General features: G+C 38.0%; 1 protein-coding gene across 1 annotated transcript in view; it reads left to right on the top strand.

The window, feature by feature from the left end:
- LOC102959646 (protein NPAT) overlaps nt 1-18,788 on the top strand; it is a 54,209-nt gene that overhangs the window by 14,004 nt on the left and 21,417 nt on the right. Inside the window, 7 exon segments of the mRNA XM_007077670.3 lie at nt 4,592-4,710; nt 8,807-8,867; nt 11,116-11,188; nt 12,711-12,751; nt 13,797-14,024; nt 15,289-15,370; nt 18,425-18,512. Of these exon segments, the coding sequence (XP_007077732.2) occupies nt 4,592-4,710; nt 8,807-8,867; nt 11,116-11,188; nt 12,711-12,751; nt 13,797-14,024; nt 15,289-15,370; nt 18,425-18,512 (692 nt within the window).

Raw genomic sequence — 18,788 nt, 5'->3', positions numbered from 1 at the left:
TCAAACCCATGAAACATGGGACCATGACCCAAGCCAAAATCAGGAGTCAGTTGCTCAACTGATTGAGCCACCCATGCACCCCCAAAATATTTATCTTTTAAATACAGGTATTTACTGGGACGCCTGTGTTGTTCAGTTAACCCAGCGTCTGACTCTTGATATAAGCTCAAGTCTTGATCTCAGAGTCATGAGTTCAATCCCTGCATTGGGCCCTGAGCTGGACGTGAAGCCTACTTGGAAAAAAAAACAAAAAACAGGTATTTAAAGCTATAAATATGCCACTAAGCACTACTGTAGTTGTATCCTGTTTTAGCATGTTGCATTTTTGTTTTTGTATATCTCAAAATATTGTCTCTTTTTGTTTTCTTCTTTGATGCTTTGATTATTTAAGAGAGTATTGTTTAATTTCTGAATTTTTGTGGGGCGCCTGGTTGACTCAGTCGTTTGAGCATCCGACTTCACCTCAGGTGATCGCAGGTTCATGGGTTCAAGCCCCACGTTTGCTCTGTACTGACACTTCAGAGCCTGGAGCCTGCTTTGGATTCTGTGTCTCCCTCGCACCTCCCCCTTTTGCACTCTTTCTCAGAAATAAATAAACATTAAAAAACTTCTTAAAAAATTTCTGCATATTTATGAATTTCTTATTATTGATTTCTAATTTCATTCCGTTAGGGTCAGAGAGTATCCTCTATATAATTTCCATCAATTTTTAAATTTATTATATGTCCTAATACATAGTTTATCCTGGAAGATGTTCACATACACCTGAGAAGAATGTATATTCGGCTATCGTTGGGTGTAGTACACTATAGAAGTTAGGTCTAGTTGGTTTATAGTGTTCAAGTCTTCTGTTTCCTTATTGAACTCTCTAGTTGTCTATTCATTATTGAAAGTGAGACTTTTTTGAAGTGTATAACTTTTATTGAATTGTCTAGTTCTTGTTGCACTTTTGTGAGTGTCTCCTTTGTGTTTTGTGTATCTTTTGAATGATTGGATATTTTTTCGCCATCTTTGCCCCTACTAACAATGTTTGTCTCACTTTGTCTGATTCAGTGTAGCCTCTTCAGCTCTTAGTTCCTGTATGAATGGTGTATCTTTTTCCATCCTTTTATTGTAATCCATTATTTAAGTGTTTATTTCTAGAAGAGGGAGAGTGAGTGGGTGAGGGGCAGAGAGAGAGAGGGAGACAGGGGATCTGAAGCATGCTCTGTGCTGACCGCCCAGAGCCCCATGTGGAGCTGGAACTCACAAACTGCGAGATCATGACCTCCTGAGCTGAGGTCAAACACTTAACCGACTGAGCCATCTAGGCGCCCTGAGAGAAGGAATATGAAACAGGCTCCACAGTCAGCATGGAGCCCGACATGGGGCTCAGTCCCACAATCCGGGGATCATGACCTGAGCCAAAATCAAGAATGAGATTCCCAACCAAATGAGCCACCCTAGGGGCTCCCCTAGGATTCCCTTTAATATTTCTTATAGAGTGAGTCTGCTAGCAACAGTGCGTCTGGGTTTTGTTTTGTTTTGTTAATGTGGAAATATCTTAATTTGTCCATTTTGAAGGAGTTTTGCTGGTCTTGGTTGACTTTTTTGTTAGCATTTTGTATGTGTCATCTCCCTGCCTGTGGTCTCTGTGGTTTCTAATGAGAAAAAAGCCGTTAATCCTACTGCGGATTGCTTGTATGTGATGAGCTGTTTCTGATTTCAAGATTCTCTCTTGTTGTTTTGACAGTTTGAATATGCTGTGTCTAAGTGTGGATTTCTTTCACTTTATCCCACTTAGAGTTTATTGACCTTCCTGCATAAATAGATTAACGTGTTTCCAAAAATTTTGGAGGTTCGTTATTTGTACATTATTTCTTCAAATAGTCTTTTTGCTTTTTTTGTCTCTGCTCTCTTGGGACTTTGATAATGCGTGCCGTGGTACAGCTGATGGTACCCCACAGCTCCCAGGGACTCTGTTCACTTTTCGTGATCCCATTTGTTTTTGTTCCTTATGCTGGATACAGATCATTTGATCTGTGTTCAGGTTCACTAATTCTTTCATCTGCCTTAAATCTGTTGAGCCCCCCTCTAGAGAATTTCTCATTTTAGTTCTTTTCAACTCTAGAATTTCTATTTGGTTTTTATTTTGTTTATGCTTTTTGTAGAATTTCTGTCTTATTTCTGTTTGGTGAAACATTGCTCTCATAATCTTTTTAGGTATTTATGAATATTTTTCTTTAATTCTCTGAACTTATTTAAAATAGCTGACTTTTTAAAAGTTTTAACTATAGTGTCTTGGTTTCCTTAGGAATGATGTCTGTTGACTACTTTTATTTCCCCTTGCATATGAGGCATACTTTCTTGTTTCTGTGCATGTCTCATAATTTTTTGTTGAAAATTTGACGTTTTAAATAATATAATGTGACAACTCTTATAATCAGACTCTCTTTGTTACTGCACTTTATTGCTTCAGTAGTGGCTGTGAACTGCTGCCTGAACTAATTCTGTAAGGTCTATAGTCTTTAAATTTATATCCTATGATTGGAGAATGATTTTTTTCATTTTTTAAATTTATTTTTTTTAATGTGTATTTATTTTTGAGAGAGAGAGGGAGAGCCAGAGCTTGAGCAGGGGAGGTCCAGAGACAGCGAGAGACACAGAAATCGAAGCAGGCTCCAGGCTCTCAGCTGTCAGCCCAGAGCCCAACGCGGGGCTCGAACTCACGGACTGCGAGATCATGACCTGAGCTGAAGTTGGACGCTTAACCGGCTAAGCCCCCAAAGCGCCCCCATCCCCCTGCCTTTTTTTTCATTTTTTCATTTTTCATTTTTTAAATGCTTGCTGTCAGTTAGTCTCCCTTTGTTTACCAAGGGGCTGTGTGTATATTGGGCACACTTCAACATTCAGCTAAGCCATTGACGACTCTGCCTGAGCTTTCACTTCCTGCTTCCGCAGAGCCTTACCTAGTAAGCCAGAGGCGAGGGCTTGGGGCCTTGTCACGTATATTCTGAGTATGCACGTTGCCCTACAGTTGCACGTGGCCTCCTGCTATCTCAGGAATATATCCTAGCTTTTCATAGCCTGCCATGTACTCTTCATGCCCCAGCTTTTTTTTTCCTTTTAACTTTGAGTTAGCTTGTTTGTCCTACTCTTCTGTCACAGGCAGCTGTAGTGTTTAGCAATTCGTGCCGGTAGTTTTAAGCAAACATCTTAAAAAAGTTTCTTTGCACTGGGTAAATTCGGATTCATCTCAGAGACAAGCCATGCAACCAGAGTTTTACAGGGAATTTTCACACAGATCACATTATGACAATTTCTGGAAATGAGTCTTTGGAAAAATTCCAGCATATCCAGTCCCTCCATTGGCTGCTAGGCTGTTTGTTTTAATTGTGATTGCAGGCTATTGACTTTCAAGTATATATTGCTCAGCTAGGGAGATGATCATGGGAATAGAGCTAGTTTAAGTGCCAAGATGTTCATTATACGTGATGTTCATCTATTTTTCTTAAATGCTCTCAAAACTTTGATTATATTCAGAGTTTTGTGACCGTTTTTTAATAATTTGTGCTAGCGTTCTCATTTCTTTTATGGACGAGAGGATTTTTGGAGGTCCTTATGTTGCCATTCCTACTGAAACTGCTAAGATTTTAGAAATTTAAACTGAGAGATACAGGAAGTGATGGAAGGGCTTTACACATGATCAAAGGGCTTTACACAAAGGTTTAATTTCACCAGCTTTGATCCACAAGTCAAGGCAAGTGTGATGTTTTATACATGAAGCACCTTAGTTCTGCAGAATATAAGTGATTTTTTTTGCCCTATATTCACAATGCTTATTTTAACAGAATGGAAGAAGAACCTGGTCTCCCAGGATCCTATCCAATGTTCTTTCTGTACTATACTACCTTTTTTTAGTGGTTGGTAATGCTAAGAAACAAAACAGCAAGGATAGACTGACTGCTAGTCAGGTCATATGTGTGCAAGTACCAAGCACTGATACGTAAGATTGTTCCATAAATGTTGGTTAGATGTAAATGCTAATAAAGTTCTTGTTGAAATAGTGTTTTGACTCCCAAAGGGCATAAATTAAAAATCAAAGGAGTGCCGTTCTTGCCTTTCTTGAGAAGTAGGTCTTTTGTTCATTTTTCTCTTAAACCAGTAGGCAAATAAGTGAAATGTACAAGTAAGTAGCAATTTTAGGAGAATGTAGTATTTTTTAATAAGCCAGTAAGTTAATTTATACTCTATGCCATCCTTGTGAGTATGGAGTTCATGGAGTAGAAGAACATTTATCATTTCCTTATTAGTTCTCCTGTTATTTATCATTATTTTATTTTCTTCTAAGCATTACTGGGTGTTGGTTGCTGTTTATCAGACACCTTATATTTCTCGTTTACCTGGAGTTTTTTCCATCAAACAGCCATCTATTAAGACTACTTACTTTGTACTGAAGCCCATACTGGTGGTTCTGGGCAAGGCTGCAGAATCCCAGCACATTCTACCTAAGGGTTCATTTGTGATATGAAACTTCTGTAGTATTTCAACAGCATTTTGATAAAAATAGAGAAGCTTACTGGCATCACCTAAACTTCTGTTTTTCATTTAGGTTACTTGCAACAGGAAAACCTCACTTCTACCTGCCAGACTTTTATTTTGGAAAGTTCAAATTTAAAAGAATATGCCGAACATTGTACAGATGAAGGTTTTATCCCAGCCTGCTTACTGGTGAGTGATGTGTTCCTTACAGGAAATATTTCCTCACTGGCCAACATGAGAGACTGTAAACACAGTCTTAAAATCAGCTCATTAGCAGTATCAGAATTCGTAAAGATTTGATAGTATTCATGCATGAGTGGAAAGACCCAGAGAAGGCCAACTCTTCTTTTCACACATTTATTTCACACAATTACAACTTTTGCCTCTAAGAATCAGTTTCAAAATGACTCTCTCATTTCTAATTAATTCCACTACTATTTATCTTGAGGCTCACTTGTTTTCTGCTTGCTATGGACTAAAATATTTGTGTCCCTCAAGATGCATATGTTGAAACCCCATCACCAGTGTGATGCTATTTGGTAGTGGGATCTTTGAGAATTAATTAGGTTTAGATTGGGTCATGAGGTTGGGCCTCATGTGTTGTGATTATTGCCTTTGTAAGAAGTGGAAGAGAGAGATCTCTCTCCTTGAATAAGCACAGAGGCGATGTCTAGAAGCCAGGAAGGTGGCCCTCACCAGGAACTGAATTGGCTGGCACCTTGACCTTGGACTCGCTGGCCTCCAGAATAAGAAATGCCTATTATTTAAGCCATCTGCTATATAGTGTCTTACACTTAACCAATTTTTTCCTGCATCTGGTTGCTTACTTTAGATAAATAAAAAACAGGTATTTTGTTATCTTTGTTGTCACTTCAGCTGTGCTGACAGCTCAGAGCCTGGAGCCTACTTCATATTCTGTGTCTCCTTCTGTCTGCCCCTCCCCTGCTCACAGTCTGTCTCTGTCTCTCTCTCTCAAAAATTAATAAACATTAAAAAAAAAAAAAGATTACTAGACCAACAGAGCATCATTGGGAATACAGTGGGTGTATTTTGTAACCACGTTATTTGACATAGTATTTTGTTAATTTATTTTAAACATGGCTCCTTAGATTCATTTCAGCTGTCACAAACAACATTCTTTTCTGTGGAGGAAACCTGAAAAGTAAAACTGCTAGGGAATATCAAAGATAGTGCATTCATTTAAGATGCCCATTCTCCCCATTTTGATCTATAGATTCATTACAATTAAAATGCCCATAAGCATTTTTATAGATAGCAACAAGCTGATTTCTAAATTTCATGTGGAAAAGCAAAGGGACTAGAATACTCCAGACTGTTCTTAAAAAGGATAAGTTGGAAGAGTCCTGTTATTTAATTGTAAGACTTATTAATGAGTTCTGGTCATCATGATCCGGTGATGTTAGGGGGAGGTTTGGCACTTACATCAGTGGAACAGAATAGAGCCCAGTGTAGACCCATGCAAAACTGATTTGTGGTTGAAGTACAAAGGGAATTCACTGGAGATGGTAATTTATCAACAAATGGAGATAGAGCAATTAGTCATGCAGATTCAAAAAAAGATTCTCTACACATACATCATACAAAGACTACCAAAATGGATAATAGACCAAATGTACAGCATAGAACTATAAGACTTTTCAGGAGAAAATTTATGTTAACTTAGATTTGATGATGAGTTTTAAGTATGACACTGACAAAAAGGAAAAATTGGTAAATTAAACTTCCTAAAAATTTAAAAATTTTGCTTTACAATAGACTGTTCAAAGAATGACCAACCATAGGCTGGAAAAAAAAAATTACATTATCAGTTATGTGATAAAGGATTTGTACCCAGAACACCCTTTTAAAAACTATTAAAATTTTTTTTAATGAAATTATTTTGGGGGTGACTGGGGGGCTCAGTCAGTTAAGCATCCTACTCTTGATCTCGGCTCAGGTCATGATCTCATGGTTCGTGAGTTCGAGCCCCACATCAGGCTCTGTGCTGACAGCTCAGAGTCTGGAGCCTGCTTCAGATTCTGTCTCTCTCTCTCTGTGTCTCTCTGCCCCTCCCTTGCTCTTACTCTGTCTCTTTCTCTGTCTCTCTCAAAAATAAACATTAAAAAAAAAAAACAAAACTCTTTAAAAAGAAAATCTCTTTATTTTTTTTTTTAATTTTTTTAATGTTTATTTTTGAGGAAGACAGAGAGAGAGAGAGAGAGAGTGTGAGTGAGTGGGGGAGGGGCAGAGAGCGAGACACACACACACAGAATCTGAAGCAGGCTCCAGGCTCTGAGCTGTCAGCACAGAGCCCCACGCTGGTCTCGAACTCATGAGCCGTGAGATCATGACCTGAGCCGAAGTCAGGCACTCAACCGAGCCACCCAGGTGCCCCAAAAAAGAAAATCTTTTTAAAGGGCAAGGGATCTGAAGATGGCAATAAGCTAATTTAAAAACTCCAAATCATTTGTCATTGGGAAATGCAAATTAATACTCTAAAGAGATACCAACAGGGGTGCGTCCGTGGCTCAGTCGGGAAAGCCTCTGACTTCGCCTCAGGTCATGATCTCACTGCTTGTGAGTTTGGGCCTCACGGGGGCTCGATGCTGACAGCTCAGAGCCTGGAGTCTGCTTCCAATTCTGTGTCCCTCACTCACTCTGCCCCTTCCCCGCTCATCGTCTGTCTCTCTCTCTCTCTCTCTCTCAAGAATAAGTGAAACATTAAAAAAAAGACAGGGACGCCTGGGTGGCTCAGTTGGTTAAGCGTCCAACTTCGGCTCAGGTCATGATCTCGCGGTCTGTGAGTTTGAGCCCCGCGTCGGGCTCTGTGCTGACAGCTCAGAGCCTGGAGCCTGTTTCAGATTCTGTGCCTCCCTCTTTCTGACCCTCCCCCGTTCATGCTCTGTCTCTCTCTGTCTCAAAAATAAATAAACGTTAAAAAAATATTTTTTTTTTTTTTTAAAAAAGAGAGAGATACCAACATATATATATTAGAATGGCTACTGTAAAGAACAGTTTAAAAACTGTCAGATCATTAGCAGTAATGGTGCAAAACAGCAGGAACTCACATTTATTGCTGCTGAGAATGTAAAATCATACAACCACTTTGAAAAACAAATTGGCAGTTGTTTATAAAGGTAAACATGTGTTCCCCATGTGACCCAGCACTCATACACCCAGATACTTAATCCAAGTAAATTGAAAAACATGTTCACACAAAAGCCTGCACACTAATGTTTATCTGTGATGGTCAAAAACGGAAAACAACCAAGCTGTCCTTTAGCCAATAAACAGATAAACTGTGGTACAGCCATAGAATGGAATACTACTAAACAACAACAAGCAAACATGCTGTTGACTCAAAAAGCGTGAATGAATCTTAAATAAATCCCTCTGAGTTCTACTAAATTAGCCATTCTCAACAAATAATGAAAATGTAATGTAGATAATGGGAGCCAGGTTTCTCTGTGAGAAAGAACATACAAATAAGATTAAGAATGGTCGCGGGGGTGGGGCACCTGGGTGACTCAGTGGGTTAGGTGACCAACTTTGACGCAGGTCATGGTCTCACAGTTGTGGGTTCAAGCCCCACTTCAGGCTCTGTGCTGACAGCTCACAGCCTCTAGCCTGCTTCGGATTCTGTGTCTCCCTGTCTCTGCACCTTCCCCACTAACTCTTGTGCACTCACATTTCTCTCTCTCTCTCAAAAATTAATATTTTAAAAAGAATTTTTTTTAAAAGAAAGGGCAGATTAGGAGTGGGTCCTTACAGTTTTAAAACTTAGGTGACTGGATCCCTCCCTTGCAGCTGAAAACTCCTTTTCTGCCTTTGGACTATCTTACTTAAAAAAACATAGTCTTAGTGTCTTATTCAAACAGACAAGGTCCTTGGGGTGCCTCGGTGGCTCAGTCAGTTAAGCTTCCGGCTTGGGCTCAGGTCATGGTCTCATGGTTCATGAGTTTGAACCACATGTCAGGCTCTGCACTGATGGTGCGGAGCTTGCTTCGGATTCTCTCTCTCCCTCTCTCTCTCTCTGCCTCTCCCCTGCTCACTCTTCACTGTCTCTCTCAAATAAAATTTTTTTAAAATTTCAAACAGGCAATTTTCTTGACTCGTGGAAGATTTGATGCAACTCCTAACTTAAGTGACTCTTTATTTTTGATACCTTGTTCTTCACCCCCATCAAAAAATCCAGGGCTTTTATAACGTTATATAGACGTTCTATGGTGGAAGATTATTGGCAGTGTTGCATAATTTTTGTAATGCTTGATTTTTTTCTTTTCAGTCCTTGTTTGGAAAAAACTTGACAACAATTCTGAATGAATATGTAGCTATGAAAGCAAAAGGTAAGAATTCAAGTTCAGGGATTCTTTTTATCTAATTTTTAAGTAGAAATAATTTTTAAAGGATAATGCCTCTTGCAAATCAAAAGAAAACTTTTCAAAAAACAAAACAAAGCAAAAAACTTATCTCCATTACGATGAGAGAAGTTTTACTGGGAAATACCTAATTAAAAAGCTTGCATTTATATTGAGAAATTGTAAAAATCTGAATGCTGATGAATGTAACAAAATAAATCTTGTAAAAAATAAAACTCCTAAATGTAGATCTCTGCCTTGATGAACAGCATTGCTACGTGTTAGAGAATTTCAAGATAACATTTTAAGTCCTTTGTAGTCTAAATCTGGACACAGGACCCAGTCATAAAATTCTGATTTATATTAACCAGAATATAAATTAATAGTTGCCTAAGTTAATATTTTAAGGGGAAAGTTAAAATTGTTTTATTCTCTAATATTTTTTTTGTAGCTCAGAACATTAACAAGAATTACCATAAAACAATAGCATTGAAAAAAAGGAAAGATGCTTCATGTTTATTGAGTATTTGTCTGTAGGCAGCTTTGTGCTAGATGCTTTCATATGTTTTGTAAACAGTCCTTAAACTAACCCAGTAAGAGGTATTTATTGTTAAAATCCATTTTTAGGGGCGCCTGGGTGGCTCAGTCGGTTAAGCGTCCAACTTCGCTCAGGTCATGATCTCACGGTCCGTGGGTTCGAGCCCCGCGTCGGGCTCTGGGCTGACAGCTCAGAGCCTGGAGCCTGTTCCGGATTCTGTGTCTCCCTCTTTCTCTGACCCTCCCCTATTCATGCTCTCTCTCTGTCTCAAAAATAAATGTTAAAAAAAAAAAATTAAAAAAAAAAATCCATTTTTATTGTTAAGATCCCAGTTAACTGAGAATTAAGCCAAACAACTTTTCCCAGATTGCAGCCCTAGAAACTACAGAGAGTAATATTAAATTTTTTTAAAATGTTATGTTTGTTTATTTTGAGACAGAATGAGTGTGAGCTCCGGAGGGGCAGAGAGTTGGGGGGAGAGGGAGAATCCCAAGCAGGCTCCGTGCTGCCAGCACAGAGCCTGAAGCAGGACTTGATCCCACAAATCGTGAGATCATGACCTGAGCCAAAATAAAGAGCCCGATACCTAACCAACTGAGCCACCCAGGTGCCCCTCTACAGGAATTTTTACAGTGTAAATAACATCAAAAACTATATGCTATTGCAATATGAACGTTTAATCCCATTTTTATGTTGGGTAGCTTTCTCTGGTTTGAGTTTTTTGTAAGTATATGGTAAAGATTTTAAATAATCCTGTAAGTTCCCCAACACTCTGGACTTCTTAAGAGCATATCCTAAAAAAAAAAAAAAAAATCAGTTCTCAGGAATTTTACCTGTAACTCTTAAGTATAGTAAGCGGTGGTGCCTTTTTTTTTTTTTAATTTTTTTTTTTTTAACGTTTATTTATTTTTGAGACCGAGAGAGACAGAGCATGAACGGGGGAGGGTCAGAGAGAGGGAGACACAGAATCTGAAACAGGCTCCAGGCTCTGAGCACAGAGCCCGACGCGGGGCTCGAACTAACGGACCACGAGATCATGACCTGAGCCGAAGTTGGACGCTTAACCAACTGAGCCACCCAGGCGCCCCAAGCGGTGGTGCTTTTATTGAGGGGTTGCTGACCAATCACAGTAATTTGGACATGAAAAAATTGGTTGTGGAAAAATAATTTCCACACTCACAGGAGTTTGCATAACCTTTATGAAATTTATTATAAATCACATTATTTTAATTCACTTTTAAATGTCACATGTTGTCAACTAGAACAGATTTAAGATAGTTTGTCCTTTTGGGGGCACCTGGCTGGCTCAGTCAGTGGAGCATGTGACTCTCGATCTCAGGGTTGTGAGCTCACTATGTTGGGTGTAGAGATTATTTAAAATTTTTTAAAAATCTTTAAAAAAAAAAAAAAGGAAATAAAATAGTTTTTTTTATTTAATACAAAGAAGATATAAAATCGTTCTTAAAAAGCTTCAGAGACTTTACAGATGTCCATTTCCACTCATTGCGTCGGATAGTCAGTGGCTTGAGAAAAGAAAGAAGTACAGCTTTGCAGGTCATTTTACAAAGTAGGCTTATTTCCTAGTTTCCAACATAAGGTCAACAGTTGAGAGAAAAGGTTTTTTCCTTGTTGATTTTGTGACCAAATTAAGTGATGACTTTTCTTCAGCCATATTCATTAACTTTTCTTCTTCCCTAGAAACATCAAATGATGTTCCAGCAATTATGTCATCTCTGTGGAAGAAGTTAGACCATACGCTTTCCCAGATCAGGTAATAAATAAAAAGCCTGTATAGTCAAGTTATCAGAACATGCATGATGATTTGGGAATGCAAACACATGCAGAAAGCTCTTCAGATTAAATCTTCTTATGACCCACACAGTGCACTTCTGTAATACTGATCTAATTTTAAATTTACTCCAGAGGTTATGGCTATTCCTGTTTTTTATTGGAATAATTTGAAATAAAATACATATTTAATAAAATGTTTAGAAATAAGGAAATTGAGACTTACACATGTTTAATGATATTCCCAAAGTCCCTTAGCAATTTAGAGGCAGCTCTCTGGGTACAATATAAATCTAATCCAGCCTTGTGTGAATTTCCTTACACAGTTGAATCTTCATTACTCATGCCAAGAATTGATGTGTTGAATTCGTGCCTCATTGGTTCTTCCCCTGTAAAGAAACAAGCCTAAATAAAATGCTACTTGTGGAATCTTCTAATTTTGGAATGTTCTCATGGTACTTATATGCACCTTTTACCGAGGTCATGGCCATGTAATGCCCTACTGGTAAACAGCTCTTACCTAACTTGAGAGTATAGTATAAAAACAGTTTCTTACCCTTTCTCCCAGAGAAAGTGGAACACTCAGCGTAAATGCAGCAGGGGCTTCATTTCCTTCCCAGTTTAAACTGCTGAAATGGCTTCAAATGCTTTCTGTCTAACTCTATCACATCTTATTTGGTACTCTTACCTTTATTCCCCCTTTCTTGACTTTTTTTCCCCCCTTTCAAATAATCTTGAAAGACATTCACAATTAGCACCTATAAATATTTATAAGTTACTGAGATGTTTTGTTGAGATGCTACATAAAAATAAAAGGCTTTTAGTCAAATATTCTCCAAGATTGGTGTGTGTGTGTTATTAAAAATGCTTTTTCAATTTAGTAAGTTTTATTGCTCTTTTTCATAGAGACTAATTTAATAGATTTCCCAGGAAGAGAGCAGTGTCTGTGATTGGGTAACCAGTTCATAATAAAAGGAGAATCACCTTATACTGAGAATTTTCTTATATGTTTGCTTTCCTGTTTGCTTTCCTCCTTTGTTAGACACTGGATAAAATAGTTTTATAAGTAGTAAATTTGTTAAAAGCAGGATATCCTTTGAAATTAACTTCGGGATTCTGACATATTTATGTATGGAGTCCTATGTGAAATGAAGAATTTCTTTGTGAAGGTATCACTGTAGTGATAAAAGGTAATTAATAACTACAGAATTTTATCCGTGGCTTCCTTAAATATATAGACTTCTTAAAGTCAAGTCGAATTCTTAAAGGGATGTCAGAGTTCTCTAATGCTTACCGCATTGGATAAAAACTTGATTATTAAAATTCGGTGTGTGTGAGTGTGTTAACATGCCACCATTCTAAAGCAAGTAAGATTGGTCACCCCTCAAAAAAATGTGCGTATCTTTTTTATCTGAGAGAGGTCTATTATCTTTTAATTCAGTTTACTTCAGGTCTGACTGTTAATAAACTAGACCGTATCTTTTAACGTCTTTTTTATTTGTTAGGAGCATGCAAAGTTCCCCAGGGTTTGTTGCCAGTCAGAGAGGTAGGTATTCAGCTTTATAAATAATGTTTAGCATTAATTCAGACTTAAACTGTCAAATTTATGCTAAGTATATATTGTGTTTAAACTACCGCTCTTTGGAGCGCCTGGGTGGCTCAGTCGGTTAAGCGTCCGACTTCGGCTCAGGTCATGATCTCTCAGTCCGTGAGTTCGAGCCCCGCGTCGGGCTCTGTGCTGACAGCTCAGAGCCTGGAGCCTGTTTCAGATTCTGTGTCTCCCTCTCTCTCTGCCCCTCCCCTGTTCATGCTCTGTCTCTCCCTGTCTCAAAAATAAATAAACGTTAAAAAAAAAAAAAAAATTTTAACTACTGCTCTTTGAAGTACAGTTATTACCATAATAGGAAATTATATTGTAGAAAAGAGCATTTGAAGTACTCCCTGTTTTTTTTCATTGACTCTAATGTATTCATGTCTTTAATTCTCATTTCATTGGTTTGTTTCTTAATTTGTAGAGGTGTTATTAGTATGAATTACTAAAGAAATATACTCATAGATTTATAAACTTTGTGTATACAGTTGACCCTTGAATCACACTGCTTTGAACTGGGTGGGTTCACTTATTCATAATTTTTTTCTGTTAATAAATACAGTACAGGAATATGAATGTATCTTGGCTTCCAGTGACTTTCTTAATCACGTTTTCTTTTCTAAGGCTACTTTGTTGTAAGACTACAGTATAATATAACATACAGAATGTGTGTTCAATTGTTGGTTATCGGTAAGGCTTCTGGTCACCAGTAAGCTATCCGTAGTTAAAGTCTGGGGGGAGTCAGAAGTTGTATTTGGATTTTTGACTGTGCAAAGAGTCGGTGCTCTTAACCCCTGTGTTGTTCAAGGGTCAACTGTATGCATTTTAGTTTGTTTCATATGAAATTAACACCTAAAGTTAGTTGTTACTTTCAAGGGCTCTTTTTCAATCTATAGCTCTAACATGTTATTAAATAGTAGGATGTGTATCACATAGACTTGTTAAAATTGCCAGAGCACTCTGACACTGAGTTAATTTTTTAAATTCTCCTGTGTTGCAGTCCGAACAAGAAGTGGAATTGCAGAAATCAAAAGGCAGAGAAAGCTGGCGTCTCAAGCGGCTCCCGTCAATTCAGAGTTGCTGACTTTAGCGTATCTTTCAGGACAATGTCCTGCTGCTACTCCTTCAACAGCCACACAGCTTGTCCGGTCAGCTGGCCAGATTACAGCTCCTGTGAGGTCAAATTTTGTAGTGGTTAACCATTCACAGTCACAAGACACTGTGGCCAGTGAGTTTAAATTTTGTTCTCTGAGTTTTGTTTTTAATCACATTGTGTAAATAGATGATATATTACTGTCTTTATAAATTGTAAAGTACTATAAACTGGAACAGACTTTGGGTAAGTTTGTCTTAAAGTGAGCATGTTGTTATACTTAGAAAACATTTTAATCACGTTGAGATCGTCTAGTATAGCTTGCTTGTTGTGTACTTGAAATGGTTGAAAACACCTGATACTAAGGGGCGAAAAGCTATTTAATAACAGAGTTGGGATTAAAATTCAGATGCCAGTTTCACTTAGACAAGTTTTCTTTCTCTTCTGTGCAGCTGAAACTTACTGCCATCCATTCCATCCTCCCTCATTTCCATCTCTTCTCCAACCTTTTTTACACCCCGGGGTAAAAACATGTAGTATATATACACTATAACGTACACTTAGTTTACAATTCTTACACTTCCTCCAATCTGCCATGTTTTGTTGAGACTGTGCTGTACTTAATTGTAAAACCTGAAGTCAGACAATGGGGCATCTGAGTGACTCAGTCAGTTGAGCGTCCAACTTTGGCTCAGGTCACATCTCACGGTTCGTGGGTTTGAGCCCCGCGTCAGGCTCTGTGCTGGCAGCTCAGAGCCTGGAGCCTGCTTCAGATTCTGTCTCCCTCTCTCTCTGCCCCACCCCCCACCTGCACTCTGTCTCTCAAAAATGAATGTTAAAAAAAATTTTTTTTTTAATCTAGGGGAGCCTGTTTATAATGACAAAATACTGAAAATAATCTGAATCTTGTCTGCTCAAATGGTGGTCAGTGGACCAGAAGTATCAGTATCACCTGGGAGCTTGTCAAAAATGCATAATCTTGGGGCGCCTGGGTGGCTCAGTCAGTCAAACGTCCGACTTCAGCTCAGGTCATGATCTCTCAGTTTGTGAGCTCGAGCCCTGTGTCGGGCTCTGTGTTGACAGCTCAGAGCCTGCATCCTGCTTTGAATTCTGTGTCTCCCTCTCTCTCTGTGTCCCTCCCCCACTTATGCTCTGTTTCTTTATCTCGCTTAAGAATAAATAATAATAACATTAAAAAAAGTTTAAAAACCTGAAGTCAAACAATAGATATTACTCATTCTAATATATTCTACAGTGCCTTGCACATAGTGAAGCATTCAGTGTATGCTAACTGAATTTAATATAAAATAATCATTATGTGATGCTGCTTATTCCATTAATTCAAGTTTAGAAAACTATTCCATGTCCTTGACTTAATACTTTTTTTCTTGAAATACAGCTGGAGAGTCTTTAAGTATCATTCCTGGTCCTCAGGAAAGGAAAACTCAAGCCAGTGTGATGTCTCCTGCTAGACGCAAAAGGTAAATGCCTTTTAAAAGGAAGAGTTTCTAATAACCATTAAAATTAAATAAGAATTACACCAGGATATTTACATTATGAATAAAATAACAAGAATGGACTCACTTCTTGGGATTATTTACTATTATATTCATTGCAAAATGCATTTTTTTCCCACATTTTAACCTCCTTGATATCTAGTTGTATCTTATAATCAATGGCTTATCACTGTTTTGTTGGAAATCTGTTCTTTCTAAAATAGTGCAAAAAATATGTCTTAAAATTGGTACTATCAGATTTTTTTAAGTAGGCTGTTTTTGAGTAAATATAAATAATACTGGCATTTTCACAAATAAATATTTAGAGTCTCAAAGTCAGAAATCTTTTCAGGAAGTGTTTGAGATCAAAGTTCTTTCTGTACTTAGCCCTGTGTCTTTGTTTGAAGGATATTTCAGAAAAGAGAGAATAGTTTTTAAATGCTTTTTCTGATTTCTTAACTGCCACGCCATGGGTATTTTTGTTACACTTTTTACTTGGTTGTCTCCCATTCAAGGCTGACCTCCCCCCCCTTTATTGTTTTAATAGTAAAATAACGATAACAGTATCTAACATTTATAGAAACCTTGGCCCTTTTTCTTAATTTATTTATTGTTTAATTTACATCCAGGTTAGCATATGGTGCAATAATGATTTCAGGAGTAGATGCCTTAATGCCCCTTACCCATTTAGCCCATCCCCCTCCTACAACCCTTCCAACCCTCTGTTCTTTAAAAGTCTGTTATGTTTTGTCCCCCTCCCGTTTTTATATTATTTTTGCTTCCCTTCCCTTGTGTTCATCTGTTTTGTATTGTAAATTCCTCATATGAGTAAAGTCATATGATATTTATCTTTCTCTGACTAATTTCGCTTAGCATAATACCCTCCAGTTCCATCCACGTAGTTGCAAACGGCAAGATTGCATTCTTTGATTGCCGAGTAATACTCCATTGTATATATACACCACATCTTTATCCATTCATCTGTCGATGGACATTGGGTTCTTTCCATACTTTGGCTATTGTCGATAGTGCTGCTATAAACATCGGGGTGCACGTGCGCCTTCGAAACCACATACCTGTATCCCGTGGATAAATACCTAGTGCAATTGCTGAGTTATAGGGTAGTTCTATTTTTAATTTTTTTGAGGAACCTCTTTACTGTTTTCTAGAGTGGCTGCACCAGTTTGCATTCCTGCCAGCAGTGCCAAAGAGATCCTCTTTCTCGCATCCTCGTCACCATCTGTTGTTGCTTGAGTTGTTAATGTTAGCCATTCTGGCAGGTGTGAGGTGGTGTCTCGTTGTGGTTTTGATTTGTATTTCCCTGATGATGAGTGCTGTGGAGCATTTTTTCCTGCGTCATTTGGCCATCTGGATGTCTTCTTTGGAGAAGTGTCTAGCTGTCTTTTGCCCATTTTTTCACTGGATTATTTGTTTTTTTGGGTGTTGAGTTTGAGAAGCTCTTGATAGATTTTGGATACTAACCCTTTACCTGATAGGTTGTTTGCAAATATCTTCTCCCATTCCGTCATTTGCCTTTTAGTTTTGCTGATTGTTTCCTTCACTGTGCAGAAGCTTTTTTATTTTGATGAGGTCCCAATAGTTCACTTTTACTTTTGTTTCCCTTGCCTCCGGAGACGTGTTGAGTAAGAAGTTGCTGTGACTGAAGTCAAAGAGGTTTTTGCCTTTCTCCTCGAGGATTTTGATGGCTTCCTGTCTTACATTGAGGTCTTTCATCCATTTTGAGTTTATTTTTGTGTGTGTTGTAAGAAAGTGGTCCAGGTTCATTCTTCTGCATGTTGCTGTCCATTTTCCTAGCACCACTTGCTGAGGAGACTGTCTTTATTCCATTGGATATTCTTTCCTGCTTTGTCAAAGATTAGTTGGACATACAGTTGTGGGTCCGTTTCTGGATTCTCTTTTCTTTTCCATTGATCTGAGTGTCTGTTTTTGTGCCAGTATCATACTATCTTGATGATTACAGTTTTGTAGCATAGCTTGAAGTCCGGGATTGTGATGCCTCCAGCTTCGGTTTTCTTTTTCAGGATTGTTCTGGCTATCCGGGGTCTTTTCTGGTTCCATACAAATTTTAAGATTGTTTGTTCTAGCTCTGTGAAGAATGCTGGTGTTATTTTGATAGGTATTGCATTGAATATGTAGGTGGCTTTGGGTAGTATCAGCATTTTAACAATGTTTGTTCTTCCGATCCAGGAGCATGGAATATTTTTCCATGTTTTTGTGTCTTCTTCAATTTCTTTCATAAGCTTTCTCTAGTTTTCAGTGTATAGATTTTTCACTTCTTTGGTTATGTTTATTCCTAAGTACTTGATGGTTTTTGGTGCAATTGTAAGTGGGATCAATTCCTTGATTTCTCTTTCTGCTGCTTCATTGGTGTATAGGATAGCAAACAATTTCTGTGCGTTGATTTTATAATCTGCGATTTTGCTGAATTCATAGATTAGTTCTAGCAGTTTTTTGGTGGAATCTCTTGATTTTATAATCTGATTTTGCTGAATTCATGGATCAGTTCTAGCAGTTTTTTGGTGGAACCTTTTGGTTTTCCATCTAGAACATCATGTCATCTGCGAAGAGTGAAAGTCTGACTTCCATCTGGCCAGTTTGGATGCCTTTTATTCCTTTGCATTGTCTGATTGCTGAGGCTAAGACTTCCAATACTTTGTTGAATAACAATGGCGAGAGTGAAACCTTGGCCTTTTTATGAAGTCTTTTCACATACTTCACTTTATTCAATTATTTCATAAAATTAATAATACAGTTGGTCTTATCCCATTAAAAAGTAGGTCAAACAGTCAGAACCTACCTTGCTTCAGACCACATAGTAAGTGGTAAAGCTGGACCTCAGATTCATTTTTTATTAATCCAAATTTAGTAATGCTTTTCTGTTCTACTGCCCTTTGTTCCCACCACAAAGAGGAAAAATGCCTGGTGTTCCATGATCTTAAGATTTGTGTCTGCATATGTAATTATCATTGAATCTGTTTTACATGCTAGTTAAAAGACAAGCTTTAAAATGTGTTTCAGTGAATCTCAAAGGAAGAGTAACACTCTGTCTGGACCTCATTCAACAATACGGAATTTCCAGGATCCAAATGCATTTGCAGTAGAAAAAGTAAGTGACCTTACCAAGGTTTGCAACTTGAGACATTCCTGAGTTTTAAAATACTGATAGAGAAACGGGTATATATATTTAGTGTGTATATGCATTTGTGTGTTATAATATTTCTACAACACTGTGCAGAGGAATTGCCATCAGATAGAGAGTAGTAAAATTTATGAGTAGGAGACAGTCCATTTAGATTAGGTCACATGAGCAAGTGCACCAAGTAAGAAACAGTGTAATGTTCCGGAAACTGTAAATATCTTGTGGGTGCTGGCTTATGTGATA

This window comes from Panthera tigris, chromosome D1, assembly GCF_018350195.1.
Source record: "Panthera tigris isolate Pti1 chromosome D1, P.tigris_Pti1_mat1.1, whole genome shotgun sequence".
Lineage (NCBI taxonomy): Eukaryota > Metazoa > Chordata > Mammalia > Carnivora > Felidae > Panthera > Panthera tigris.
This window is presented reverse-complemented; position numbering and strand designations above follow the sequence as displayed.